Source organism: Rutilus rutilus (genome assembly GCF_951802725.1).
Source record: "Rutilus rutilus genome assembly, chromosome: 3".
NCBI lineage: Eukaryota > Metazoa > Chordata > Actinopteri > Cypriniformes > Leuciscidae > Rutilus > Rutilus rutilus.
Window position 1 is genome coordinate 55,677,155 of NC_140211.1, and position 18,639 is coordinate 55,695,793.

Here is an 18,639-nt window from a genome sequence, read left to right on the forward strand (position 1 = left end):
CTTAATTATATGACCTTCAAAAATAGATATTAAAATGTCTAAAGGAGACCTAATAAAATAGGTCATAAAAGTTTAACTAATAAAGGACCAACAACATGTAACATTAACAAGTATTGATAACAACAGCAATAATAATTTGTAAAAGATATTATTATCAATAAAATATAAGAAGGATCATATTTAGACAGCTATACAACCAAATAAGTAACAAATGTGGATCATTCATTTTATATTGAAATAAAGACTTGTATTTTATTTATTTTTTAACTTTATTGTCGTTCCATTCAAAATCATTTAACACAATTATACAAAAAAACATTTCCTTTCAAGATAAAAAAGTTTTAAGTCAAAACTTGTACAGCATCTCCATCAAAAACTGTCTGTGCAACTTTTATCCATTTATTATTCTAATTCAAAAGTGACAATCCTACTGTACTTGCAGTTCACCAGCAGGCGGTGCCACAAAACTGCAAGAACAATTCTCCAATTTCACCACAAGATGGAGTTCTTTGAACAGCACTGTCCATTAAAGATGTATACAGATTTAAGTCATTCTTCCAGTGGAAGAGTTAAAAAATGGAAGATGGAAAATTCTTATAAAGACAGTGACTTTGGTTTGTCTTGTATACGTGATTGACTGCCGTTGCCATTTCACCCTTTATATCTCACTTTAAAACCAACAAACTCCTAAGAATACCACTCAAACTCGACCACTGAGTGTTGTATTAAGAACTGCCGTACGACTCCAGTGAGAGCGATGACGGTCCACACCTGTACACACTGCATGTGAACACCAAAAACCGCCTCATCTCGAGCGGTGGCGTCTGCAGATGAGCATCATGAGTTTGCATCGACTGCTGGAAGACTCCTATAGTCTCAGAAAGACATTCCTGTTGATCCACGCACATATTCTTTAAAGTCTGTTGACACGTTCAGTAAAGAGCACACCTGTAGAGGTGAGATGTGTTAGGTAGATGTCATTTTAACTTGGAAAAACAAAAAGAAAGTGTGATATGGTTAAAGAGATTACCTGTCTAAATTTGGCACGCACTCTTTCCATGTCCTCTTGAAGTTTCTCATACTGAGGGTCTCCGTATGGGAAGTTCTGGATCACTCCGAGCAAAGACTCCATGGCTTTCAGCCTTTTTCTAGGAGAAACTCTGGAAGTTAGCAGGCAGATGAATCATTTGATTCGTTTCGATTGTTATGTGCCTCAGAACATACCTTGCTTTAACATCACTGTTATTTTCAAGGAGACATTTCCATGCAAGAGCAAATCCATTATAAAAAGACACCTGGAAAAATAGGACATTTAATGCATTTACCTTTTCACAGTAACAAAAGTTTATTAAAGTTTGCATAAAAATGTGATATATAAAACTGTATTTGTTCCATGTCCAAGTCTCAAGAGCCTTATTTAAAAAAAAAATAATAAAAAAAATCAGATATTTTTAGACATTTTTGATGTTTCTCAATAAATTCCATGAATAATAATAATAAAAATATGAAATAAGAAAGGAGGAAAAGGAAATTAAAATCTATAATAACAACAACTATATAAATGCTGTAAACCGTTTTAGATGAATCACTGCTGTCAGTCACTGATGTCAACTTCCTGTTCAAAAGCCATTGTAATAAAAACACAAGAGAAAACCCCTGACACTGCTTTTCCAGAAGAGTCAGTCAATATGAATACTGAAAAGATGTGAAACCTGTAAAGAGATTTATTGCTAGCGTCCTAAAGGTGATATCTCTTCAATGTAAAGCCACTGAATATGCCATGATGTGTGTGTATTAATCCATCCTTCACCTCAGCACTAAGTTTGGCTCCGTGCAGCCGCCCATGGTTTCGACCCTCGATGGTTCCCTGTCGAGTTCCCTCCTCAAACCCTTCCTGATAACCTTCAACATGAAACCTAAAACAAGAGAGCATTTATGAGCCTGAACACATTTAAAAACATTTACATTGACGGTCACTGACTGAACTAAACCCACTGACACACTGAACTACTGAGAGAAACGAAGACACCACCACGTGACGCAGCAGTTGTGTCTGTTTATCAATGGTTTTACCTGTTATCGGCCATGACAATGGGGTCAAATAAATCATCACCATTGGATACAAAAGCCATTTTTTCGATTTGGTTATCTATCCCGAAGCCTTTCCCTGGTCTTTCCTGACGGAATCTCTCTTCTTCTTCGTTCCAGTTCCCCGGATATTGGTATTGATGTGAATGAACTACGGCGCCGTCTTCTGGAAGGGAAGCGAAACTAAACCAAGGTTCATATCATAATGTTTATGCTTGATAAAAAATAAAAGTGAGATGTCGTATTGGTTATAAATTAAAAGTAATAGTAGGCTATTCTTGTCTTATCATGAAAATGAACTGTTAATGTTTTAATTAGTCATTTGAGTTCTTCAATATAATGTTTTTTTTTGGACATGCTAGCATGCTAGTTTGCTCAGGAAATCAGTTGTTGAGGGATCATAATTTTAGTGAAGATATACAAATGTGGTCTCATATTTAACTGTATTAATTATGAGACAGTGTATAGGCCTACTGTATATCTGACACCACCGTGAAAATTATTACAGCGTATTAAGTCAAAAACCATAGCACTGTCTGCCACTTATAATGCATATCAGGGCCTAAAACTAACTTTTTGAAAGGCCGGCGACTTATATATTTATTACCGACCATTAATATGTTTTACCGACCATGAAACATATGACAGCTAAATTTTTGACACCAGTGAAAAGTCACAATTCTCTATTTCAGTTTCGATACCACAGCTAAAACTAGCCTAGTTTGAAACATTATTAAAGAGAAATAAACAGTAACAGCACAAACAAATACAACAGAACAAAGATCCAACTGAAATAAACTGTGCTTTCAGGAAAGGTCTAATGGTAGTTTTCAGGTGCAGACATTTAATAAAGTAGGCTGATCAAATGTAAAATAACATTGCTTAATCTTCACTGTTTAAATTAAACATAAGCCTTATTAAAGTTTAAAAGTTCAGACAAGAGCAGTGAGTGATTTCTCTTTTTCTTTTTCTTTTGTTGTTTGATTAACAAAGTGCAGGATTATTAGGATGCTGTTATTATTAGGATGTTTGCAGTGTGTGAAGATCGAATTGAGTTTCCTTTTGCATCTTCTTGCGCTTGTATATTTAAGGCAAGGCTTAAACTTCTGTGATGATGCAGCACTGGCCCACCAACTGTTCCATGCGTCCAACACTGCATTACCATAGCAATTGACATCTTTTCATATATTCGCCAACGCCAATTTTTACTTGCATTTGGCGCTTGGCGAGTGTTAATTTTAGGCCCTGTGCACATGCATACATTAAAAATATTTGAAAACAATCAAGAGTATAAAATACGTCAGCATATTTCCCTTAAATTTAGGCTTAAAAATCTATTTTTGCATGTTCAAATGAGTGTTTTAAACTGAACCCGGCATTGCTCCTAGAGTCTACAACAATTAATTATGGAAAATGCTAATTATTTATGTACATTTTATTTTATTTTGTTTGTAGATAGATAAAGGCATTACATGACAAACGCACGTTCTGGTAAGTATTTTAGCAGTACAGCAAAAAAAAAAAAAAAACTTAGGTTACCCTACAATAAAAACAATACAAGCACTTACTTCTAAAACAATTCAAGTCATTAATGCATGTAGTTTGTGTGCTTGCACTACATTATATAGTGATAAGCAATGGGCCCAAATCTGACGTTACAGTATACAGAGAGTTATGATAGGAGAGTTAGCAACTTTACACTGAAATCACTGTTGCATATCTTATCGGGGTATCTCTTTTGTGACAAGTATTTCTCTGCAGGCCATTTCTCATGTTTTCTCTTCTCTATACATACATGGGCTCTGCATGTGTGACTTGAGATTGAGTAGTTGAAAAAGGCACTTTTGTCTAAATTACATTTAAAGGGATTCACCAAAAAAGGGAAATTCTGTCATCATTTCCTCACCCTTTTGTTGTTTCAAACCTGTATAAGTTTCTTCCCTGTGTGTAACATAAAAGAAGATGTTTTGAAGAATGCTTGTAACCAAACAGTTGTTCGTCCCCATTGACTGAAGAAAAATACTATGGAAGTCAATGGGGTCCAAAAACTGTTTGGTTACCGACATTCTTCAAAACATCTTCTTTTATGTTCATCAGAAGACAGAAACTCATACAGGTTTGGAACATGGCAAAATGTTAATGTTATGGTGAACTAATAACCCTTTAACGCCATTATCTCAAAATGCAAATCACTTCTTTGCCAGTAGATGGAGCCACAACGTTACAAAAACCTTCCTGTGAATATTGTACACTTTTATTCAAGGGCATCCTGCAAGGACACGTGGGAATATATCTTTACAATATTCATCAGTATTTTGTGGAAGTACCCTGCCTTGCAATATCATGCAGTCTCAACAGTATCAAGAAAAATATATACATTTTAAGTCTTGCTAATGAAAGAGGAAGAGATAATGCTTATATTTAAGAATTAAAAACTTCTGTCGGTTACACTTTATTTTAAGGTGTCATTGTTATAGTGTAATTCTATATTTAAGTACTGAGTAATATTAAGCAACTACATGAACTTACTATAGGGTTAGGGTAGGATTAGGATTTGGTTGCATGTAATTATGCATAATTTACTATTATTACTATGTAAGTGCACGTAACATATGTAACAAGGACACTGTAAAATAAAGTGTTACCTTTCTGTCCATTTTCACACTTCACTTTTCAACCATTTAACCACATTTTGCATAAGCAATTAGATTTCAAAGTAATTTAGATCTTATCCTTGCTTATATAACCATTGTAGAATGTAATCTTTCAGAATAACTATAAAAAATAATAAAAAAGATATAAAATATTTTTTAACAGTGCATGTGTTAACTATAAAAAAATTGAAACAATAATTAGAGAGCAAGGTCATCACAAACAAAACTAGAAAAATAAATAAATGAATGCTGCAGGTGATGCACCATTAACACTTGGAGTGATTTTCTTGTTGTTTGTTTTTTTCCAGTGACTGTGTCCAGTGTCCAGTGTGCACTTTTCTTTCTGAAAGTCTGTGCTCTGGTTCACGACAGGACTGATTCTGCTTCTCGACCTCAGGGTCGTTCCCTTAGAACATCCACAGGTCATTATTCACTCCTCATCTTTTGTTGAAACTGGGACTCTGGATCACAATCTGAGATAGCTTTCCAAAAGGGTCCATACTGTCTATCTGAAGGCCTAACTGATGGTCCTGCCCGGGGCCGACGGGAGAGCGCTGTTCCCCCGAGTGGCGTTCGGTGGGTTCCTGAGAAAGTGTGTTCACCATGGGCAGAAACTGGGAGGTTGCAGTCCCGTCGTTACTGTGCAACTTAGCCAAATTCACAAGGACTCCGTAGCTGCACGAGATGTAGATGTTGTAGCCGTCTGGCTGGATGCGTTCCAGAAAAGAGCAGTCCTCCTTAGAGTAAGTGTGCTGGCAATCAAAAGAAACGGCAAAAACATGAAAACCGAGCACTTTTTTTCTGCACATAATCACAATATGGATGTGTCATGGGCCTGCCCTGCCCTGCGAGTGTTTTAAGGTTTATTGATAGCTGTTTACACCACATGGAGAGGCCAAGGTTGTTATTGCTGTGTCTTTTCAATGAGGTTTTAGCTATGCAAACATACCCCGCCATGGGCAAAGGTTGCTGCAGTGACACCAGTCAAATCAGTCTATTTGGACAGAATCATTTTTTGTATGTTCTGGTCAATCAAGTAAAATGAGAAGTCAAGCACTCAAACCATACTTTGCACAATTTATAATTTGTGATAATTTTGGCCAGGCACGTATTACACATTTCAGTTCCGTATTTAATGGAGAAGGACAGATAACCAAGATATTAACTCATAACTCATATTCATTTTGGAGTTTGGCTATATGCATGATGACTGTGTTCACCACTGTTGGTCCTGCCCTATAATGTTCTTGGGTTTTAACGTCAGATGGGAGGATTGACCCATGACCAGAACATAATGTCAACAGAGCTAGATGTCTGTGGCGAAATCGGCTTGTCTACACTTCCTCAGTCGTAGAGGACATCGCGAGGTGACCTTAGCACAACAAGGTTATCTGTCTTTGACGAATGTGTGTAGTTTTATTATGATTGGTGGCGGAGTGCCAATGTCGCACTCTCTAAGAATAAAATTATTGCGATATGCACATCACTGTTCTAAAAGGAGATCATCTCAAAACATGTCGCCTCAGTTGACCTCTGTCTACGCATTTCTACCTCAACTCCACTGCTTTTGAAATAGTGGATATAATCTTGAGGTCAGGAATCAAAATCGTGCACTTTGTGAAGGAAATTGTAAAAGTATTTTCTTTTAGCTATAGGCCTACTATTAGTAGCCTATTAGGTTCCAAGAACGCTATTCTGTAAGTGCACAAGCGTGTCAAAAAACTGAGCAGAATCAACAACCTTAGGGCAGGTTCACACAGAAAGTTTAAAAGCTCGAGATGCTGCAAAAGCACAATGGTTAAATGCGTCTGTCTAGCGCATGTTTATTGAAGAACAATTGGAAATGTTGCAGTGGTTCTGTGTGAACCTGTGTTCAAATAGCTTGTTCAATAGATATTCTGAATAGAACTGTTAATACAAATAAAGAAGCTTGCTTGCACATCTTTATTATACATCTTGATTACTTCTGATTGTCAGACCTACCGATCCATACAGTTTCCCTCTTCTGTCCATGCAGAGAAATCGGGAGCTTGCAACTCCTTTAATGGCAACACTGCCTGTGTCCACCGGACTTATCTCAACCAAACCTTTAGGAAACAATATACCATTTTTTTATAGAATGCAATAAAAGTAAAAATGTAAATATTTTAGCTGAAAATCTGATTTTACACATTACTGGTCAGATATTTGACGTGAATAGACTGATATGAATTGAAGTTGCAGTTGCAATGGTGATATTTGCATCAAATACAGAAAATGCAAAGTGCATGTTGCAAAAAATATTATATAGTCTATTTTTTTTATATATATATATATATAATAATGCATGACATCTATTAGTGAAAATTATTCACTATTATTTATTTATTTATTTTTTATTTATTTATTTTTTGCCTAAAAAAAATAAATGCAATTCATAAGAAATGACTTGAGAACACCTTTTCTATGACTTAAACTCCAGTCATTTTGATGTTTTTGTTTAAAGTTTAAAGTAAAACATGTATGCACAGATGACAGATGTAACAAAGAAAAAAATCGTATTGAATGGCTGAAAAGATGTGTTTTTAATATCACATATATATATTTTGTTCAGGTCAAATGGACTAACCGTAAAAGATCATGACGGAATATAATATAGTTCATATATTATATATAACTTTTATAGTTGCTGCCTTAAATTTGTAAGTACAATCAATTTGGTAGTTTAAGACATTTCAACTTAAATTACATAAAACTTATTTTTTATCTTGTATTGTATAACTCATTAAAAAAGTCGAAATTGCTTAACTTATTTTGATGAGTTAAAGCAATGTAATAACATGTTGCCATTACTTTTTTTATATTTTTTGTACAGTGTGCAACTAATATTTAATATAGGCTACTGTTTACATTGAAAAAGTGTGTTTTTGGATGTGATGGTTGCACCACTTGACATTTCGAACTATGTAGCATGTTTTTTGTTTTGTTTTTTGTTGTGTTTTTTTTTATGATGGAAATCAACATAATTAAAAAATGTATATACTTCTAAAGAAATCAACGCACGTGTTTTAAATATTGTTTTTAAAAAGATTTCTCCTCTTTGTCATCTCGGACATCCTCATTTGTCGTTGACCCATATAGCCTCCGACTAGGTGAAGCGTCAGTGATCTGCTGTGCTGTGACTTACTGTCCGAGCTCTGCGTGCGCGATCCGCTGATGTCTCCATCTGTGTGGATCTGCAGATGTAAACCTCGTCGGGCCGCGTACAGATGTCGGAACCGGACCGCTTCTCCCCAGTCATTCGCCAGATGTGGGCCAGAGTCGGGCAACGGGAGGCTCTCCACGCCGATGCTGCTTCCACACACAGTGACAACGAGTAAGAGGAGCATTATTACGAGTTATCTGCAAAAGTCTTGTTCTGCATATGAAGCCTGCACACTCTATCTCCTTTGTATTGCTCTGTTTTGGCGCAATGCTCTGCGACTGGCCTTTAAATTGTCCTCTTATCAGATCGATCGATAGGCATTTCCCCTCTTTGGCAGTTCTGAGAACAGGGTAGCCTAACACACCCCGCTGGACATCCAACAGACGATGAAGACTGAATAAATCATCAAAATGCACCATGTTATTGTTTTGTTATGATGCATCTTTAATGCATAACGCTTTATTTTAAAATAATCTTCCTTATATTTCAGAAAAAAACATTTCGAGTTAGTGTGTAGCCTATAAGAGTTATACTTTCGAACTGCGTTTGATGAAAAATTATAGCTATCTTTAAAAAACAAAACGTTTAACAATAGGCCTATATTAACATGTTTGTTCCATATTAATAAGAATTGGTTAAGGACTTTTTCACTTGTGAATCTTTTCACTTGTGAAAATGGACCATTAGGCTACGTATAATGGCAAATCGACAATCTTTGTTAATGTTTATTTATTTATTTATTTTTTTAAAACATTCTAGCATTTTCTACAAACATGGTTTAATGACTAAAAGCGTAATCGGTGAAATTGCAATGTGAAAATTAAATAATTTAGCCTAAATTAATTTATAGAAAGAGAACTGTTTCGGCGGATGAACTGGATCAATTTATTTACTATGGACCTATTTATTAATAATATTTTGAAATAAAATCGCGTCACTGCTTATTTTTTATTTAGGCTAAATGTAATGAATTTAATGAGACGTCTTTCTTTTACAGTCACCACAGTTGCGCCTACATAGTTAACAAGCCCCACAAAAATACCTAAAGTGCGCTATTTTAATACATTTTGTATGATCTGCATTTTCAACATATTAAAAAATCCGATGAAGGTGGAAATGAGAACCAGTTGCCCATTTTTAAATCGGAAAAAACACGTGAAACTCTTTAACTCTTTTGCACATGCGCACTAGACACAAGTAGACTTAACGTAATATAATGCATTTACTGTTTTTTATTTTTTTTTATTTTTTCACAATGTTTTGTGAATTGCAGAGAAGATAGCCTAAATAGTCCCATTCTAGAAAATGCTGTCTTTAAAAACGTCTTGTAGACATTATGTTAATCTTGCATAAAACATCTAGGCCTAAATGAGCAGATTTCAAATTATGTCCCCTCTCAATCATATAGTCTTTATGTGACAAAATCGTTTTGCAAATTGTTCTAAAATTCGAAATTAGAACGTTGCAGGGTTGCAATTTAAATTCCTTGTAGTGATCGCTAGGTGGCGCTGTATGATCGCTGCACTTTGGCAATTTTTATTCTTATTTATAAAAATTTACTTTCAGTTCAAACTTGCATTGTCAATTTAGAAGACTTACAACTATACTGTTCAGCACTGATGTCAGCAGAGCTTGTGTTCAACACACATACAATTTACTAAGTGAAATGATGGATGTTATAGCTTATATTTTAAAACGGTAATATCAAGCAAAACCTAAACAAAAGAGTTGATATCATACAAAACATTAAGTAATAAATTAATGAATGCTGCTTTTGTTCTGCTGAGTCACAGTTACCCCTAGAATGCATTATCTCATAATTTTTGTGACATTTGTATGATATATATATATTCATTATTATAAGTATTCAGTGATGTCACATCACTTTGAAAGCTTGGCTTTGTGCAGTTTGTCAAAGACCTGCAGAGGAAGTGATGTAAGTCTGAATGCTGACCTATGCTGTCATTCAGTGTCCAGTATAAAGAGGAACACTGTAAATCACACACCAGTCCCAGGTCATTCATCGGTCAGCCTCTATGATCTAACGATCACACTTTTAGGCATGAAAGATGCCATCCAACCAAACCCACTGGGCTGTGCAGGGAAATTGTGCATATTTGATTATGCAACACAGAGCCAATAGATCAGAGGTCCTTATCTGGATGTGTTTTGTAATGCTTCCACATTGAAACAAGCAAACAGGGATGTGAAATCGTGACAAAAGTATTGAATGGGGTCGGAGACATAGTCGTGTGGGCGAGTGCTTCGACATATGGTGCGCTTGCACTTCGGAGACCCAAGTTCAAGTCCCGGATCGAGGACCTTTCCCGGTCCAATTCCTCTCTCTCATCTCCCATGATTTCCTGTCTGTCCACCAACTGTCCTATCTAAATAAAAGGCAAAAAGCCTAAACATAGCTATAAAAAGTATTTTATGGGGTCATGGATTTGTTATTCTTGTATCACTTCTTCACAAATGAGTGAAGTTGTGCATTGGAGTATTTTGAGCTACGGGGGGGAGATCCTCTGTAAAGTAAACAAGGACAATCACATGTAGTGTTTACTTTTGGGTCGATACTGCTTTATGACGCACAGAAGAGTAAAATACATAATGCCAGTGGTTTACACAGTTTGACCCCTTTCGTTTCAACTGTCCCTGTTATTGAAGTGAAAGCTCACCTAGAAAATAACAGTTAATGACAACTGAATGTCACACACACACACTCTCACACACACACACATATATATATATATATATATATATATATAACATTATGACTAGTCACAGGTGAAGCAAATAGGCATTCCGATCTCCGAGCCAAAAGAAGCTCTACTGTTGCACAAGTCACAAAATTGTAATGATGGTTATGGGAGGAATGTGTCAGAACACACAGTACATCTCACTCTGGTGTGTATGAGGCTGCGTAGACCAATCAGAGTGATTATGATGACCCCCGTCCACCATTGAAAGAGCCTACAATGAGCACATGAGCGCCAGAACTGGACCTTGAAGCAGTGGAAGAAGGTCGCCTGGTCCGATGAGTCCCGTTTTCTCTTACATCTCGTGGACGGCCGTGTGTGTGTGTGTTGTTCACCTGGAGAAGTGACGCGCCAGGATCACTGAGGGAGTGTGAAGCTCTGAGCATGTTCTGCTGGGAAACCCTGAGGTTCGGACATTCACGTGGACGTATGTTTGACACGGATCTCCTGAACATCGTAGCAGAGCAGGAACAGCCCTTCATGATAATGGTGGAAGTGTCTCTTTCAGCAGGATAACACAACCTGATGGTGTGAGGAACATGATGAAGAGCCTCTGGCCTCCACATTACCCAGATCTCAATCCAATTGCTGGACCGTCAAGTTTGATCCACATCGTATAACCGACAGGACTTGAAAGATCTTCTTCTGACATCTTGGTGCCATAGAGACCACGGAGACCGCAGGACGCCTTCAGGACTCTAGGCAGGTTTCATAATGTTTTGGCTCATCTGTGTATATATAAATCTGTTTGATGCCTTTGACATTCTGTGGAATCATATTGGTTTTTTTTTCTATAAGTGAAATGTATTGGTAATCAAGAACACATTATGTATGTATATATAAACTCTAAGAATCCCCAAAGGTCTTTAACGCTGCCACTGCTCCAATACAGTGACTACGGTATGTAAATGTAAAAATAACATTTAAGTGGAGGCTTTACAGTGCTATTAAAGGTATGCAATATGTTTTTATGTTTGACTTTAGTCTTGTTTTTTTAAAGTGTGAAACAACCATGTTAGTATGTAACTGGTATGTACAATTTCTAAAGGCAACATTATGCAATTATCGCTTTTTAACTTAACATGCCTTCTATTAAAAATTCATGATACTAGATATGAAATTATTTTGTATTACTTTCGAGTCTCGTAAAAAAAAGGCAAAACTGTGTTGCCATTGCAGGTAAAACACCCTCAGATGATGCTAAGATGTGTAAAATACACACAGTTTCACTCTCTTTTGGGTCATACATTGAAACAGTTTCAGATGTAAAAGTAAGTTAACTTTAGTTGGCTGAACTTAAATTCGAAGTTTACTTAACTAAATTAAATCAGTTCATTGTACTTTATAACTTGTCAGGTAAACCTTTCCAAATTTGTCAGGTACACTTTTACAAATAAGTTAGTTTGACAAAAAAAAAAAAAAACATGCAAAGAGATAACAGAAAATAATGAGTTAAGTCAACAAAAGATTTGTTACAGTGTAACAATGAACACAAAGATTATGGTTTGTGCATGCAATAAACACACTATACCTTAATAGCAGGTAACAATGTATCCTACATTAATATCTAACATTGCATATTTGTTTCATATACGTCACATTACAATTTCAGCATTACAAGTAATTCTGTTTTGGAGGCCACTTATGTGTAATGCGTTGCCCTCTTGTGGAAACCTCAAAGCTTTGCTTAAAGTACAATATGCAAAATAGACTTATGAAGTCATATCAACAATACTAGTTAATGCATGTACCTCTAGATATAGCAAATACACACATTCAAGTAGTTTACTGTAAAAATACAGCAATTTACTGTAATCGGAGAATATGGGGAAATTCTAGAAAACAGATGGTAGAACTTTGCTGCCAGTATTTTACTGTAAAAATTACAGGTATTTTTTTAACAGTGTATCCTCAGTTTCCTTAAGGATGTTTTGCTGTTAATTCCTGTGTAAAATGACACGCTTGAGTTGTTTATGGCAAGACTCGAGCGAGGGTTGAGGTGGTTTTGTTTGTGTTGGCTTGATCAGACCTCTGAAGTGTGTGTGAATCTGTGTGTTGGTGAGCTTCTGCATGCAGGCCGTCACTGCTCACTTTGAAGCTCTCAGAGTGTGTTTTGACTAGGTGTCTCTTGTTCCGTGTTGTGCCAACATGACCCACTTTGTTGGTGTTACTTTAATTAAAGCCATGTGAAATCCTCCTCTCTTGTTCTGTACTGAAAGGCCTGGGACTTTAAAGCTGTAAAGATCAGGAAGCTTTACCGTGTGTGTTTTTTTATTTTTTATTCTTCAGTTCATATTTACTGCAAATAATGGTTTGAAGGACTTTGTGTCAAAACTCTCTGGTTGAAATATACTGAACCATGACAGCACAAAATATTTGTTTAAGTCATTGTAAACATTTATAACCTCCTGAAACCAACATGCTGATGTGAATAACATATGATATAACATAAAGAGCTTTTTGACTCTCTAAACAACCATATACTACATATTCTTGAGTCTAAACCTAAGGCACTGCAACAGACCAATGAGGAGCCTTCATTTCTCTTCAACACTATCAGTCAAAAGTTTGCAATAATTTAGATTTTTTAAAATGTTTTTGAAGGCTCTTCTGCTCACCAAGGCTGCATTTATTTGATCAAAATACAGTAAAAGGGTAATATTGTGAAATATTGTTACAGTTTTAAAGAACTTTTTCTATTCAGTATATTTCAATATGTAATTTATTCCTGTATAAATCATCTCCAGTCTAGAAATCATTCTAATATGATGATTTGCTGCTCAATTATTATTGGTACTGAAATATTAATAATGGTTCTTAGTATGCTTCTTATTCATGAACCGTCATAAATAAAGTCCAAAAGACCAACAATTAATTAATTATAGATTAATTATACATTTTATTAATATAAATTTATTTTAAAATGTAATTTATTCATGATTTCTTCAGTAATCAGTGTCACATGATCCTTCAGAAATCATTCTTATGTGCTGATTTGCTGCTCAGTTATTAATAATGGTTCTTATTGACAATGTTGACAACAGTTTTTGCAATTTTCCATATTTTTTCTGGAAACGTGATACATGATAAATAGAAAATTCAAAAGAATCTATGTTTACATTATAAAATAACTGTTTTACTGACACTTTTGATAAATTTAATGTGTCGTTGCTGAATTTTTCTTACAATCTTTTATGGTTTCTACAAAAATAGTAAGCAACCAATGGTTTACACTGTTTATAACATTGTAATAATCAGCAAATCAGCATGATTTCTGAAGGGTGACTGAAGACTGGAGTAATGATGATTTCAGCTTTGATCCCAGAAATAAATTGCATCTTATAATATATTAAAATGGGTAACACTTTATTTTACAGTGTCCTTGTTACATATGTTACATGTATTTACCATAGTAATAACAATAAATTATGCATAATTACATGCAACTAACCCTCAACCAAATCCTAATCCTATACCCTAACCCTATAGTAAGTCCATGTAGTTAATTAATATTACTCAGTAATTAAATATAGAATTACACTGTAACAATGACACCTTAAAATAAAGTGTAACCCTATATTTTAAGGTGTCATGGTTACAGTGTAATTATATATTTAAGTACTGAGTAATAATAATTAACAGCATGTAGGGTTAGGGTAGGATTTGGTTGAGGGTTAGTTGCATGTAATTATGCATAATTTACTGTTATTACTATGGTAAGTACATGTAACATATGTAACAAGGACACTGTAAAATAGTGTTACCGTATTTTTTATCAAATACACACATCCTTGATGAGCATAAGAGACTTCCTTTAAAAAAAAAAAAAAAACAATAATAATAATAATAATAAATTCTTAATGGTTCCACACTTTGGAACAGTAGTGTATGCAGACAGAGCTTGTATGTTCAAGTTCAAGTTCCCTTGGGAAAGGTGAGGAACTCCTCCTCAGTGGAAGAAGATGCAGAATAGAAAGTGACTGTCAGGTTCCCCCCTCCTCCCCCCCCGACGGCCTCATGATTACAGGGTAAAGAGTCGCAGTCGTTTCCCCTCTGCTAATGCCCCAGCGTACACCTCTAAACATGGTGGAAGTGCACGGAGGTTAGGATGTTGTTCGCAGCTGTTTGAAGTGCCTTGTCTTTATGGGCAAACATCTGGAGTATCCCAAACAGACAACTTACAGCTGGCCCTACAAAGAGGGCACAGGGCGCAAACACACTATCTAAATACAACTCTCAGACAGACCGCCTCGGGCGTCCCAGCAGAAACATGCAAAAACACACCGCCACTGCTCATATTTACATGTGCACAAAAATGCACTGATAGCGATTACAAATGATTTCTGCTTATAATTATACATTTCAAATGGAAAGATATCTGTTTTATCCTTCATTTCGTACTGTATCCCTGTTTTTTAATGGAAAGCTTCTGCCCGTGTGTGTGTTGGTATAACAGTGTTTGGAGTGTACGGATTCACTGGCAGTGGAGGTTGAAGCAGAAGCGTTGATGTGGCTCAGACCAGGTGTGTGGATTTGAATGCGTCTTGTTTGCTTCACTCAGTCCTCTGCTGTGTGTTGCTGTGTGTTGCTGTGTGTTGCTGTGTGGACGTTATGTGTGTGCGGTTTACATATTTGGCAGATCCAAATCCATAAGCAATTTTTTACGTGACTTTACAATGCAATGCAAGTATACATTTTATCAGCACGTGCTAATCAAAACTACGACCTCGGTGATGCTGGCAAAATAAAATCAATCAATAAAATTAAAAATAAAATAAATAAAAACTTTCAGCATGATAGAAAATTTCTCATTTATTAATTATTAATTACAATATTATATCTGTCCGTCTGTCTATCCGCCCATCCATCCATCCATCCATCCGCAATCTATCTATCTATCTATCTATCTATCTATCTATCTATCTATCTATCTATCTATCTATCTATCTATCTATCTATCTATCTATCCACCTATCTATCTATCTATCTATCTATCTATCTATCTATCTATCTATCTATCTATCTATCTATCCATCCATCCGCCTATCTATCTATCTATCTATCTATCTATCTATCTATCTATCTATCTATCTATCTATCTATCTATCTATCTATCTATCTATCTATCTATCTATCTATCTATCTATCTATCTATCTATCTATCCGCCTATCTATCTATCTATCTATCTATCTATCTATCTATCTATCTATCTATCTATCTATCTATCTATCTATCCATCTATCTATCTATCTATCTATCTATCTATCTATCTATCCATCTATCTATCCATCCGCCTATCTATCTATCTATCTATCTATCTATCTATCTATCTATCTATCTATCTATCTATCTATCTATCTATCTATCTATCTATCTATCTATCTATCCATTCCAAATGAATGTTGTTGTTTTTTTAACTTTCTATTTAACAAAGAATCCCGTGTTTGACTCTATTTAACATTGCCTGAGGTCATGTAATGTGTGATTTGTGAACATAAGCCGTTGAAGAGCGACATGTGTCACAACCTCTCAGTTCTTGCGTGACCACGACAGTGCCAGAGAAGCCGAAGTGTCGTGTTGCACCTTCCTCCTCTTCGTTCCTCCTCCTCCTCACTCCACCTGGCCGCCAGAGCATCAGCGAGTGGATTGCTCTCAATATACTTTCTGTTAGCGAACACGTTGTTGTGAGCTGTTAGACCGCTGGCCTGTCTTGTGAAGTCTTTGTGCTCTTGAGAACTTTAAAGGCCTGTTATGATATAAAGACAGTTTTGGCACAAACAACTTAATGGAGAAGAGGCACTTGAGAGGTGGATGGATGTTTATTTGGGTGACAGACAATGAAACTGACGCAGATAGGCGGTGAAGAGAAACTATTTTTAGGAGGGCCTTTACAACCCTCATACATGGCAGACTAAGGTTATTGGAGCAAAACGTTGTCATTCTTATGGGCAATGATAGGGCTCCCCAGCTCAGGGCCAGGAATACATGTGTATTAAATGACCACACCTGTCTCACTTCTGCTTTAAAGTGAGAGGTTTATTTGAATACTGAGTGCAGACTGTGTATTGTAAAGCAGGGGTCAATGACATGACACCTAGTTTATTCAAAATACATTACAAATGCAATTGAGACACACAATGAGTTAAATACACCTCTTCTATGGCATGAGTCATACACCTCATCACAGTCATGTGATGCAACCAACACACAGAAGAAAATATCATAGAAAGGACAGACCCTCAAGACTGTGTGTCAGGTTTAATGAGTCTCTTAAAATATCAGATAATCTGACCTTTTTATGACGACGCAAAGTTAGTTCAGGTATGAAATGTCATGTGGTGCCACTTAAACTAATTCTTTTACCCGGAAAAAATTGATATTTTGAAAATAATAACTTGTGTACACATGTATTCAAGGTGTAAGGAAAATTTGTTAATGGTTTTTACCTGATGCTTACACCACATTGCATTTGGTAAATTTACATTTAGTTAAATTTAAATATCTCTTGAAAATGCCAAAATATACACTCTAAAAAAATGCTGGGTTGTTTTAACCCAATTTTGGGTCAAGTATGGACAAACCCAGCCATTGGGTTAAATTTTTAAATTACATTTTTAACCCAACGTTTGGGTTTGTCCATATCTGACCCAAAATTGGGTTAAAACAACCCAGCATTTTTTAGAGTGTAGTTTTTAAAACTATGTGAAACCAAATTAAATACAAAGAGGACATTTTAAGAACATTTTAAGACACTTTTGCACCTATTGGATTTTTGCTGATATCCGATATGCCGATCAAATTATTTTAGCGATAAAACCGATATTGATTGTTTCCTTTTATCTGAAAACGACACCAAGTCTTTCCTGTGCAAGAATTATAAATGAATTATTTTTCATTTCAGTATTGAGAAATTCTGGGTTTTCCTTCTGGTTTCAGAGTTCTGAGGTCTCCTTACCAAAAGGTTACTTGTTAAAGATAAGTAAATGTTACATCTATTTTTATAATACAATAAAAGCTTTGAAAATAACAATAATAAAGTCAGTCACATTTACTTTTCCCCAGACATATGCAGTTGTAACCTAAATATTTTATTTTGGATTTAACATTTGTATGTGATCTAGATTTGTAGATTTGATTCCAATGTTGTGCCAATAATATATATATATATATATATATATATATATATATATATATATATATATATATATATATATTATTTATATATTATAAATTTTCTTCTAGAATGATAATTTTTATCAATTTATTATTGTCCCTGTTAAATAAACCTGAAATAAATAAAATAAAAATTAAGCTTGTATATTTAAGTTCAATAATTTCACTTAAATGGCAATGCAAATGACTTATTAATTGTCATTTAAGTGAAATTACTTAAATATACAAGCTTTATAAAAATGATCATTCTAGAAGAAACTTTCAGATGGCACTTAGAGGCTTTTGCATCTGAACTCTTCATATATATATATATATATATATATATATATATATATATATATATATATATATATATTGATAAGTCACAGTGGATCAAACAGTGTATTGAGTGGATGCTGGGGCTGTTGTGGATTGCTCTTTGTCATTCTTGTTTCCCTTTGTTATCCTACACTTACGTGCCAGTAAAACATGGAAATGCATAACTCTATTTGCATAAAATGTCAGTTTGTGGATTGTACTAAAGAAAGACAATAGCATTGGCAGTTGATCTAGAGTAAAAGCCAATCGTATAGAGCCGGTCCGGCAGATCTGCTCATTAGTCAGCGCACAGAAAAGGAAGGGCCCATTCCACTTTAAACGGGGTCCCCTTTCATGGAATCGCATGCCTGGAAGGGCTTCAGTGGATTCCTCCTCCGAACCTTTGGAAACGTTCGCAGAAGTGAAAGAGAGGTTTCCACTCCCGGGAGTGAGCGCTTGTCTGCGCGGATGGCAAAACCACCC

At 35.4% G+C, this 18,639-nt stretch overlaps 2 protein-coding genes across 2 annotated transcripts; both read right to left on the minus strand.

Annotated features, from left to right (window-relative positions):
- Nucleotides 1-663: 663 nt before the first annotated feature.
- On the minus strand, nt 664-2,250 carry lto1 (LTO1 maturation factor of ABCE1). The gene is made up of 5 exons (XM_084403352.1): nt 2,074-2,250; nt 1,811-1,916; nt 1,225-1,295; nt 1,031-1,148; nt 664-948 (listed from the first exon to the last, which is right to left on the minus strand). The coding sequence occupies exons 1-5, from the start codon at nt 2,130-2,132 to the stop codon at nt 877-879; spliced, it is 426 nt and encodes a 141-aa protein (XP_084259478.1). The 5' UTR covers nt 2,133-2,250; the 3' UTR covers nt 664-876.
- A 1,289-nt stretch (nt 2,251-3,539) lies between these two features.
- Nucleotides 3,540-8,253, minus strand: fgf19 (fibroblast growth factor 19). Its single transcript, XM_084404436.1, has 3 exons — nt 7,909-8,253; nt 6,726-6,829; nt 3,540-5,494 (listed from the first exon to the last, which is right to left on the minus strand). Exons 1-3 carry the CDS (start codon nt 8,108-8,110, stop codon nt 5,180-5,182), a joined length of 621 nt encoding a protein of 206 aa, XP_084260562.1. The 5' UTR covers nt 8,111-8,253; the 3' UTR covers nt 3,540-5,179.
- Nucleotides 8,254-18,639: the final 10,386 nt, after the last annotated feature.

Coding starts and splice junctions, on each gene's coding strand:
- fgf19 (XM_084404436.1), bottom strand. CDS start 8,110: ATGCTCCTCTTACTCGTTGTCACTGTGTGTGGAAGCAGCATCGGCGTG. Junction 6,830..7,908: donor GCGCACGCAGAGCTCGGACA/GTAAGTCACAGC, acceptor TGTTTCCTAAAG/GTTTGGTTGAGATAAGTCCG. Junction 5,495..6,725: donor GAGGGAAACTGTATGGATCG/GTAGGTCTGACA, acceptor TTTGATTGCCAG/CACACTTACTCTAAGGAGGA.
- lto1 (XM_084403352.1), bottom strand. CDS start 2,132: ATGGCTTTTGTATCCAATGGTGATGATTTATTTGACCCCATTGTCATG. Junction 1,917..2,073: donor ATTGTCATGGCCGATAACAG/GTAAAACCATTG, acceptor CTCTTGTTTTAG/GTTTCATGTTGAAGGTTATC. Junction 1,149..1,224: donor AACAGTGATGTTAAAGCAAG/GTATGTTCTGAG, acceptor AGTTTCTCCTAG/AAAAAGGCTGAAAGCCATGG.